The sequence below is a fragment of the Ursus americanus genome, chromosome 2 (genome assembly GCF_024610735.1).
Source record: "Ursus americanus isolate L20-20 chromosome 2, mUrsAme1.1.p, whole genome shotgun sequence".
Taxonomy (NCBI): domain Eukaryota; kingdom Metazoa; phylum Chordata; class Mammalia; order Carnivora; family Ursidae; genus Ursus; species Ursus americanus.
Window position 1 is genome coordinate 41541281 of NC_142128.1, and position 10809 is coordinate 41552089.

A 10809-nucleotide genomic window follows, 5' to 3' on the forward strand; every position below is an offset into this window, starting at 1 on the left:
CGCCGCAGCGGGAACGCCGCAGTGGCGAGCTGCGCGGGCCCTCAGCGGGCCGGGCGGGCGGGCCTGCGGCCTCCCCTGGGGCGGGGCCTGGCCCGGAGCCCCCGGGGCGGGGGCGGGGGCGGGGGCGGGGGCGGGGCGGGGGCGGGGCGGGGCCTGGTGGCGGCGCGGCGCGGCCGGGTGCGCCAGGCAGACCCGGCGGCCGCGGCTCCTCGGCGCGCGGCCCAGCACCTGCTGCCCTCGCCCGGCCCGGGGCGCCGCTGCCATGCGGCTGGCGCTGCTCTGGGCGCTGGGGCTCCTGGGCGCAGGCAGCCCTCTGTCCTCCCGGCCGCTCCCAGATATAGGTGAGTGCCCGGCCCGCAGTAGGCGGGCGCGGGGGGTGGGGGACGGACCGGAGGAGGCGCAGGGAAGTCAGGAGGCACTGCAGTCGGCTGGAGACTCGGGGAGACCCCCAACCAGAGCGCAGCCCGCCCTGGTTCGCTGTCCTGGCCTGAGAGCCCGGCGCCTGGGCGATGGAGTGGAGCGAGAAGGAGGGGGATGCCGCCCCCCCCCCCCCCGCGCGGTCATCCTCTGCTCCGTCCTCGCGGACACTTCCAGGCTCCGGCGCCGGGCACCGAAGGCCCTGGCGCAGCGCCCCCTCAGGATGGTGGGACAGGGTCTCAGCTCCCCAGGACTGACGTTTTCGGTTCTCTGGGGCCTAGCTGACCGTCCACCCGGTGCCAGAACGCCGAGTGGTCATGGCCCATAGGGTCTGGCGGAGGGCATTCTTCTTGGGCCCCCATCCCAGGCCTGAGTGGCCAACGCACCCCTCACCCTGATGCTGATGCCACCATAAACCCGGCGGAGCGAGCGGGAGGGAGCGCGGGAGGAGCCCGGGGAGGGGAGAATTGGCCAGGAAAGAGGCTGACACCAAGTCCTCCTCCTAACTTTCACTTCCCGCTGCTGTGTCGGGCCAGGGGCCGGCGGGGCAGGCAGGGGTGGGCTGGCCGAGGAGAGAGGGCCATTGTGGGGACGGGGGTGCTCAGGGAGGAAGCTGGGCTGTGGCAAGCGGGTGTGCCTGACTGGGTAGGAGGGGTGTTTAGGGAGGGGTGTTTGCACTGCGCACCCAGAAATGGGCGTTCCCGGCAGCTCCTCTGTGAGGACAGGGGAGGGCGAGTGGGCACCGGGCCACAAGGCTTCGCCCAGGCCTCAGAGGGGGCCTGCGTTCTTAGGGGGATGATTGCGAGGGAGTAGGAAAGGGGGCTCCCCGCGAGAACCTGGCATTGGCCTGGGGGGCTCAGGGAGGGGCCGCAGGCAGGACATGCAAGGTGGGGTGCTGGGATGAAAGCTGGGAGCCGCAGAGAAGACCCTTCCCTTCGGGATTCTCCTTTAAGTCCCAGCATGCAATGCAGAAGTCCTTCAAGCAGAGGAGGGCTGGGGTGCCCAGTGAGTACCAGCTGTGCCCTGCGCTCCTGCCGGCTCTCTCAGCACTCTTTCGGGGCGTTCTGGGGGCCCTGCAGGTGGCACTGAGGAGGAGCGGGCGAGGCCAGAGAGGGCCCGGGGTGGACCCTCGGAGCCCCAGATCCTTCAGGACATCCCCACACTCAGCCTAGCAGAGGTGTTTCAGGTGAGCGTCTCTCCCCTCAAGTGAAGAGGTACGCCTCTGCCACCCCGCAGAGCTAAGTGGGGTGAGGATCAGGTGAGTGGACGCCCGTGCACCGTGGCCATCCCGGGGCTGGCTGCCCCTCCTGCCACACGCCAGCACCTGGCTTCACTTCCGCCCTCAACATCTGCTTCCACATCTGCTGGCCGCTGCCCCACCCAACCGTCCGTCTCCACCGGAGAAATCCTGAGGCCAGACTTGCTTTCTTGGTCGCCTTCTGTCAGTTTTCTCCGGGGGAGGGGGGCCTGGAGAAGGTCAGGGCCTCACCAAACACCCCCCCTCCCCAATTCCAAAGCTGAGTCAGAGGAAGGGCTGGGGCCCGCGCTGGGTCTTCCATGATGCTTCCTCTCTGGGCAGGAAGCCGAGAAGGGGCGGCTCAGATACCTTCCTTGACCTCCCCACACAACCCCCCAGAACAATGCCCCAGGCCGGGCAGGGCTTCCTGGCCCCTCCCTCGGGACCCCCCCACCCCCACCAGTGATCTAATCGTTGGTGCTCTCCGAAGGGCCTGAGGCTTTCTGGTTAGAGAGGATAGGAGCTTCGGGCAGGGCGGGGAGGTGACATGCCCTCCGCTGCCCACAGACCAAGCTGCCCGGGGCCTGGCAGATCCAGCTGGAACTGGATGGCGACAGTCATGTTCTGGAGCTGTTACGGAACAGGTGAGGACGCTAGTGCTCACGTGAGCAGTGCGGTAACGTGGCCGACAGCGTATGGCGCGGACCAGCTCTTGACCGCCTGCCGTCCTCCGAGCGGCCTGTAAGGCACGTACTACTCCGTGTCACTGTCCTTGCTTCCTATATGAAGAAGTCCAGGCACAGAGAGGCTAAATAACTGGCCTGAGGTCACACAGCTAGGATGTGGTGAAAACCAGATTAGAACCCAGATAGCCTGGCAGAGTTCGGGACCCAACTACTACACTGTGCTGCCTCTGGGGGAGCCTGGCCCCCAGCTCCCCCAACCACCTCCAGGCCTCAGGCCATTACTGCACACCCCCCCACCCCAGGGAGGCAATGGTCACCGCCTTGCTCTTTCTTCCCAGGGAGCTAGTCCCAGGCCACCCCAGCCTGATGTGGTACCAGCCTGACGGCACCCGTGTGGTCAGTGTCGGACACACTCTGGTGAGTCTTGTGCCCTGTTTCTGGCCTGAGGGAAGAAGGGGGGGGTGCCATCCCTACAGGACGTGGGGGGACACAGCATATCTTCACCAGCAGGCTAGCCTCCTGGTCTCCAGCCTGGCCTTCAAGGTAGCACTGCTGTTTCTCTGCTGTAGGAGAACTGCTGCTACCAGGGAGCGGTGCAGGGCCACGCGGGCTCCTGGGTCTCCGTCTGCACCTGCTCAGGGCTCAGGTATAGCAGGCGCATCCTGTGGGGGTGGGGACAGTGAGGGGGCATGAGCCTGGAGCTCAGCAGCTTTCTGACGTGCTGGATTTTCCCAGGGGTGTGGTGATCCTGTCCCCAGAGAGAAGCTACACCTTAGACCTGGGGCCTGGGGACCTTCAGGCCCCCCCGAACATCTCCCGGACCCAAGACCTCGTCCTGCCAGGCCGCACTTGCGCCCTGAGCTGGCCTGCATCTCTGCACACTCAGGCTCGCCTGGAGCGGCCCCGGGGCCGGCGCCACAGCCCCTCTCATCGGGTGAGGATGAACAGCGGGGCTTCTGTTGTTCCCGAGGGCCAGGCCCCACACCCTCAGAGCCCTGTGTTCCCAGAACCTTCTAAGGAGCAACTGTCCACCCCACTGTGTGAACATAATCTCCTTTCCTCTCCCAGCAACCCTGGGGGGTATGTGCTGTCAGGAGCTCCATTTCAGTGAGAAAACCAGCTTAGAGAGGTTAGTGACTCGCCCAGAGTCCTGCAACTAGTGAATGGTGATCCAGGATTTAGCTGCAGGTACTTGACCCAAACTGCACACCTGTCCTAAGATGCCGAGCGCAGAGAGCCCTCACTTGGCTATAGATAATACAGTTACCAGCCATAAAGCAGCTGGGGGCTGCTTTGGTTATAATTTATAATATATATATATAATTTGGTTATAATTTATAACCATTATAAAATGGGGATAATAGGGGCACCTGGGGGCTCAGTCAGTGAAGCGTCTGCCTTCGGCTCAGGTCATGATCTCAGGGTCCTGGGATTGAGCCCCGCGTCAGGCTCCCTGCTCAGCGGGGAGCTTGCTTCTCCCTCTGCCTCTGCCCCTCCTCCTGCTTGTGCTCGCTCACTGTTTCTGTCTGTCTCAAATAAATAAATAAAATCTTTTTAAAAAACCCAACAGGGATAATAAAACTACTTACTTTCAGAGTTACTGTGGAGATTAGTGGAATCTACCTATCTGCACGTACAGTGCTTAGAACCGTGCCTGGGGGTGATAAGGATATGATGGTGTCGGCAATTATTTTTTTTATTTATTTTTAAAAGTTTATTTATTCATCTTTGAGTAATCTCAACAGCCATGTGGGGCTCGAACTCACGACGCCAAGACCAAGAGTCACACGCTTTACCAACTGAGCCAGTCAGGTGCCCCTATTCTTTTCTTTTTCATTCGGAAAAGGCACTGAATTTGGAGCCAGGAAAGCAGGGCTGTAGTCCCAGCTGCATGACCTACTTCTGGGTCCACCTTGGGCACGTCCCTGGCATCTCAGGCTCTCAGTGGTTCATCTGTAAAATGGGCTCTTTGCTCTCCTCCGCTTGGCCACCCAGGGTGGGAGTGGACGTGGTTCGGCAGCCCTGTGTGGCTGCTGGCCGTGAGCAGTGGTGAGCCCGAGGCTCCTCCTTCTTGCCCACAGCGGAGGCGGGACGTGGTGACAGAGACCAAGACTATTGAGCTGGTGATTGTGGCTGATCATTCGGAGGTGAGCTTGCTGGCCCCTGCCGGTCCTCCCCTGACTCCCACCTGCCCTGCCGCTTCTCCTGCTCACTTCTCTGGCCCACAGGTCCAGAGGTACCCAGACTCCCAGCACCTACTGAACCGCATGCTGAGAGTGACCCTCCTCCTGGACACCGTGAGTGCCGGGCGGGGCAGCGCGCTGGCGGCCCTCCGGCCACAGGGGCGCCTCTCCTGAGCCCCGACTCTTTCAGTTCTTCCGGCCGCTGAACGTGAGGGTGGTACTCGTGGGCCTGGAGGCCTGGACCCAGCGCGACCTGGTGGAGGTCAGCCAGGACCCAGGTCTCACGCTAGACAAGTTCCTCCGCTGGCGGCGGAGGGATCTGCTGTCTCGACTGCCCCACGACAGTGCCCAGCTGGTGACGTAAGCCCCCGCGCTCCGCCCTGGCCTGGCCAGGGTCACACCCCACTCCCTAGCTGAGGCCCTGAAGCTCTGGTCCCCTCGCGTTGTGCCTGACCTTTGACCTCACAATCCCACAGCGCCACTTCATTCTCTGGGCCCACGGTGGGCATGGCCATTCAGAACTCCATCTGTTCTCCTGACTTCTCCGGAGGCGTGAACATGGTGAGCTCTTTCAGGTCTCCTCCCTATTCCCAATTCCGCTCCTCCCGACGGGAGGGCCGCTGATTCACTGAAACCCTTACAAAGTCACCAACCCCAAAGCTGTGGGCATGGGGGCTGGGCTGTATGACGTGGCCTCTGCTGTCGTGGGACCCTCTCCTGAGGCCAGCTCCCTGCTTTACTGGTCTTCACGCATGAGGGCTTCCCACTTCTCAGGGGACAAGGGGGGAATGCAGCCCAAAGAAGAGAGGTGGGTGCCCAGGGCCACACAGCACGGGAGGGGAACAGAGCTGAGCGAGCTCCCCGGTTTCCCGCCACCCAGGCCTGGGCTCTCCTCCTACTTCAGAAGCAAGTAAGGAGGGAGGCGGTGCTGAGTGCCCAGGAGGTCAGATGAGGAGAGAGCAGGGGCAGTCAGGCTGCTGCTGGAGCTGGGGTGTCCCCTCCCCAATGCCAGGACCACTCCACCAGCGTCCTGGGGCTTGCATCCTCCATAGCGCATGAGCTGGGCCACAGCCTGGGCCTGGCCCACGACTTGCCTGGGAACAGCTGCCCCTGCCCGGGGCCGGCCCCCGCCAAGAGCTGCATCATGGAAGCTTCCACAGAGTGAGTCGCTGCGGGGTGGGGGTGGGGGTGGGGGGCAGCAGGGCCGGAGGCCGCCCTGCAGCCCCAACCTTTCTTGCCCCCATCCCCAGCTTCCTGCCAGGCCTGAACTTCAGCAACTGCAGCCAGCAAGCCCTGGAGAAGGCCCTTCTGGAAGGAATGGGCAGCTGCCTCTTTGAACGGCTGCCCAGCCTGCCCTCGCTGGCCACTGTCTGCGGGAATATGTTCGTGGAGCCCGGCGAGCAGTGTGACTGTGGCTTCCCGGATGTGAGCCCCTCCCCCGAAGCCTGGCCCCACCCACTTCTGGGTTCACTGCCCCTCTCGAGCCCCCCCAGCCCCTCTTGTCCCTCTTGTCTGCGGGGACAGCACACGCAATGTTGGCCTCCAGCTTTTACTTGGTGTGTGTGTCCCCGAGTGCAAGGATAGGGGTGCGCTCTCAGGCCTCGCCTGCTCTGATGCCTGGTCCCTCTGCCTCAGGACTGCACCGACCCCTGCTGTGACTACTTCACCTGCCAGCTGAGGCCCGGGGCCCAGTGTGCCTCCGACGGGCTCTGCTGTCAGAATTGCCAGGTGCGCGCAGATGGACCGGCCAGCCACCCACAGCTCACCTGCCAGGGGTCAGGGTGGAAAGGTCATTCCAGCTCCCAGGGCCCTGGCTGGACCTGCCTAGCACCCACACTGATGCTCGCTTGCCCCCGCAGCTGCGCCCGGCCAGCTGGCAGTGCCGTCCTTCCAGAGGGGACTGTGACTTACCGGAGTTCTGCTCAGGAGACAGCCCCCAGTGCCCTCCCGACGTCAGCCTGGGAGACGGCGAGCCGTGTGCCGGGGGCCAGGCTGTGTGCATGCAAGGCCGTTGTGCTTCCTATGCCCAGCAGTGCCAGGCTCTCTGGGGGCCCGGGGCCCAGCCCGCCTCGCCGCTTTGCCTCCTTGCTGCCAATACTCGAGGGGATGCCTTTGGGAGCTGTGGGCGCAACCCTAACGGCAGCTACGTGTCCTGTGCCCCTAAGTAAGTGAGGGACTTGGATTCCCCTCTGGCTTTGCGGGAGCCTCGGCCTGACCCTGCACCTCCTCCCTTTACCTCAGAGATGCCATTTGCGGGCAGCTCCAGTGCCAGGGGGGGCAGGCCCAGCCTCTGCTGGGCTCAGCCCGGGATCTGCGCTGGGAGATGCTAGAAGCCAACGGGACCCAGCTGAGGCCGAATTGTAGCTGGGTCCACCTGGACCTGGGCGACGATGTGGCCCAGCCCCTCCTGACTCTGCCTGGCACAGCCTGTGGTCCTGACCTGGTGAGCAGTCCCAGCTGGCAAGACCAGAGGGAGGGCTGTCTGGACGAGCAGTGCGCAGGCCTCAGTGTCCCCCAGTGTAGGCACAGGCTCTCGGGGGGTCCGATGCGTGCTTCCAACAGAGCGGCGTCCTGTCATCCTGTGAGCCCTAGTTTCTCCGTGTGTAAGAGCAGGGTCGTGGCCTCCCAGGGCCAGTGATGCTTTGTGAGGCTGTGACCTTGGTTCTTCCCCTCGGGCAGGTGTGCATTGACCGCCAGTGCCAGCCCACGGATGTTCTGCGAGCCCAGGAATGTCGAAGCAACTGTCACGGGCACGGGGTGAGCGGGCATGGCGGACACGGAAGGGGGCAGGGAGCCCCCAGGGAGGCGGACACACACACCTAATCCTTGCTCTGCTCCTTCCTAGCCGGGGAACCTGAGGCAGATTATTAACCACTCTGAGCTCAGTCTCCTCAGCTACCCAGTGGGCATCCTGGGGTCCAGGAGATGAGTGCGAGAGGGTCTAGCACAGCGCTCGGCATGGAGAAAGCACTCCCGGGCTGGTTCGATTTCGTTTCCTCAGGCATGGACACAGGCTCCCTCTCTCCACCCCGTCATCCCCGTCCAACTGTGGACATAGGAGAGCCTGAAAAGTCGGGGACAGGGAAATGCGGCCGCAGAGTGTCGGGCCCCTCATCGCTCAACCTGCCCCCCTAGGTCTGCGACAGCGCAGGACATTGCCACTGTGAGGAGGGCTGGGCGCCCCCTGACTGCACCCAGCGCGTCAGAGGTAGCGGGGGCGGCGGGCAGGGGCAGCTGGGAGGGCCATGGCTGGCTTACCCTTTACCGCCCCCCCTTTCTCGGACCCCTTCCTGTTCTCTGATCACTTCACCTCCACCCCGCCCTCCACCCCTTCCTGAGTATAGGATTCTTAGCCCTGCCCGCTTTCAAAGCCACCCTCACCCCACAGCAACCAGCTCCCTGACCACAGGGCTGCCCCTCAGCCTCTTGTTGGTGGTGGTCCTGATGCTGCTGGGGGCCAGCTACTGGCACCGTGCCCGCCTGCGCCAACGGCTCTGTCAGCTCAAAGGACCCAGCTGCCAGTACAGGTACGGGCCTCCTTGCTCCCAGCTCCCACGACGGCTCTGCTGCAGAGCGTCTCTGCCATCCCATCCCCACTCCTGCTCCAGCGCCCGACACCGGGCTCTGACCCCCGGCCCCTTGGACCAGCCCAGGCACACCTCGCTCCCCTCCCTGTGCCCTGTAACTCCTCACCTCACACCCAGACCCACGGAGGGCAGCCGGGGAGCCAGGACCACCTCTGCCCAGGAGCCCCGTGCTACGGAGGCAGAGCCCTCCCTCAGGCTCACCAGCACCCCCACCCCAATTCGGACTGGGCCTCAGCCACACTTGAGCTGCTCTCCAGGGGGCTGCAAAGGGTCAGCCCCACTCAAGGGTCGCGTGTGGGTGGAGAGCATGGTCTGAGGCCGGGCCCTCTCCCTCCTTGCTTTTCTCCATGTTCAGGGCAGCCCAGTCTGGTCCCCCAGAACGCCCAGGACCCCCGCAGAGGGTCCTGCTGATGCCAGGGGCCAAGGTAAGTCATGGATACCAGAGGAGAGAGGCCCCGCTTTGCCCAGGCATTCGGCATGGGCCCTGGGGTGGGGGTATTGAAGGCCCTAGACCCAGGAAGACTTCCATTGCCCAAGAGTCGGTCAGAGGAATCAGGGTCAGCCCTCCCCTACGCTCCCCTGGCTGCAGGCCCAGAAGCAGAGTCCGGCCTGGAGTGGGGAGGGGCAGTCACCTAGAGGAGGGTCTGCTGAGCTCTTTGAGCTGGCCGAGCTGGTGGCTCTGAGAGGTGGGTCTGCTGGTGCTCCCAGCAAGGGCCCCTGGAGGACAAGGGGGGTGGTGCTCAGAAATGGCCTTCAAGATGCCACGACCTGATGAGGCCCAGGTCACCACGTGTGGAAGGGCTGGCGAGGGCCCTGTGAGCCCCTGGAGCTGGTGACGGGTGTGTGTGGAGGTGGTCTGCATGCTTGCTCCACCACTTGTCACCCCCTCTGCATGCAACTGAAGAGCCGCATGCATGGTCCCCCACTGCCCCTGGGGCCCTGGCTGCCCTCCCCAGGCACTAACCCCTCTCCGCCCACATCTGTCTCTGTGCTCCCACCCCCCCCCACCCCTCCGTCCTGCCTGTCTGCTCCTCGGGCTCTCTCTGCAGGCTAGTATTCTTGGCTTCCCGGCACCCCCCTCCAGGCCGCTGCCTCCTGACCCTGTGCCCAAGAGACTCCAGGTAAATCCAGGCCAGGTCCCGCCCTGGTCCAGGGCAGGTGGGAGGCTTGGTGCCCAACTGCAGTTCTCGCCCCTGCTCCCTGCCAGTGGCGCTCTTCATTAGGGGACCACAGTGCCCCTCAGCCTTCAGACCCTCAGAGCCCCTGCTGCAGCCAAGGGTGAGCCTCCTGCCTTGGTTTCTACCACCACCTGGTGGTCAGTGGCAGGACTGCAGCTGGCCAGAAACACCGCTGTGACCCATACCTTCCCCCCTGAGGCTTCTGCTGGCAGGCTCCCAAGCCCGGTGCGCATGTCCCCATTCTCTCCTGCCCCCTGGCTGACTTTGCATGTCGAACTGAACCCCTGGAGAGAACCACCGCATGCCCACTTGGCCCCGGCTGTGCTCTCACAGCGCCGCCCCTCTCTCTGTTCAGGCTGAGCTGGCTGACCGGCCCAATCCCCCCACCCGCCCTCTGCCCGCTGACCCGGTGGTGAGGCGCCCGAAGGTAACAGTGTGGGGAGAGAAGGGCGCAGCCTCTCCCCACCCAGGGCTGTCGTGCTAATAGCCCTGGCAGTGGTGTCCATGGTGAGATGCCCCCTCTGTGCGTGCGGACACACACCCTGGTGTCCTTTAACGGTGACAGGTTTGGAACGAAGGTGACCTCTAGAGCCGGCCCCACAAGCTGGTGTTCCCCAGCAACAGGGGTGGGCCACATGACATCCCCTCCCAAGCCAGCTTCCTGCTTTCTCTCTCACTCTCAGGGGCCTGCCAAGCCCCCACCCCCAAGGAAGCCACTGCCTGCCAACCCCCAGGGCAGGCGCCCTTCGGGTGACCTGCCTGGCCCAGGAGATGGAATCCCGCCCCTAGCGGTACCGGCCAGGTAGGCGAGGAAGGGTGCGGAGGATGCCTGCGCAGTGCCAATGGTCTGGGGTAAGGGGGATCTCTGACCTTTTTTCTCGATTTCACTGCACCCCAGGCCTGCGCCCCCGCCCCCAGCAGCGTCCTCGCTCTACCTCTGACCTCTGCTGAGGTTCCGCTGCCTGCAGCCCGGACTTAGGACTTCAAGAGGCAGACTGGCCCCTGGAGTCCCCCGAGATGACCGAAGGAGCCAGAGCCTGGACCCGGCGGAGCAGGCACCTTAAGACCCTGGGGCACCTCCACGCGCCGACGAGCAGCACCCTAGGGACCCGCCCACGCAGTTGCTGCTGGGGGTGGGGAGGGGCTGGGCGCCGGACTGGGCTGAGGGAGGTGCACACAGCCTGTCCCTGATCTGGTGCAATAAACGTGAGGTCTGGGGAGCGTGCCTTGGACTTTGTCCGCCCAGGGGAGGCCGGGTCGCCCTGCTGCGGTTCCAGGTCTGGCCGCCAGGAGGCGCTGCCGCCTCGGACGAAGGCCGGCGAGGGCGGGCGAAGACTCCCAGGCTGGGTCCGCGTGCGTGTCCCAGGGATGCTCGCGGCTGGTTTCTGCCCAGTCTGGGACGACTGCGCAATCCAGTATCACTGGGATTTGTAAAACCCCGTGCCACCCCCAGTCGCCAAGGCCTCGCCCCCAAGTCTGAGCGGCCCCCAGAGGCGGCTATCCACGAACCGGCCCAGCTGT

The 10809-nt window shown here is 64.3% G+C and overlaps 1 protein-coding gene across 6 annotated transcripts; it reads left to right on the forward strand.

Annotated features, from left to right (window-relative positions):
- The first annotated feature begins 155 nt into the window (after window positions 1–155).
- On the forward strand, window positions 156–10513 carry ADAM15 (ADAM metallopeptidase domain 15). Of its 6 annotated transcripts, XM_087854729.1 has the most exons (24): window positions 156–341; window positions 1497–1603; window positions 2222–2298; window positions 2679–2757; window positions 2910–2986; window positions 3076–3274; window positions 4422–4487; window positions 4569–4637; window positions 4714–4883; window positions 5000–5084; window positions 5536–5684; window positions 5774–5948; window positions 6159–6251; window positions 6383–6687; window positions 6765–6966; window positions 7203–7280; window positions 7659–7731; window positions 7912–8050; window positions 8466–8535; window positions 8700–8817; window positions 9276–9388; window positions 9644–9721; window positions 9972–10090; window positions 10187–10513. In XM_087854729.1, the coding sequence occupies exons 1-24, from the start codon at window positions 263–265 to the stop codon at window positions 10227–10229; spliced, it is 2763 nt and encodes a 920-aa protein (XP_087710855.1). In that variant the 5' UTR covers window positions 156–262; the 3' UTR covers window positions 10230–10513. The 6 variants fall into 6 exon arrangements, 5 of the variants coding, with proteins under 5 accessions (XP_087710855.1, XP_045640073.1, XP_045640075.1 ...); XM_045784117.2 differs by lacking the exons at window positions 8700–8817; window positions 9276–9388 and adding an exon at window positions 9160–9231 and having other exon boundaries at window positions 157–341; window positions 9644–9715; XM_045784119.2 differs by lacking the exons at window positions 8700–8817; window positions 9276–9388; window positions 9644–9721 and adding an exon at window positions 9160–9231 and having other exon boundaries at window positions 158–341.
- Window positions 10514–10809: the final 296 nt, after the last annotated feature.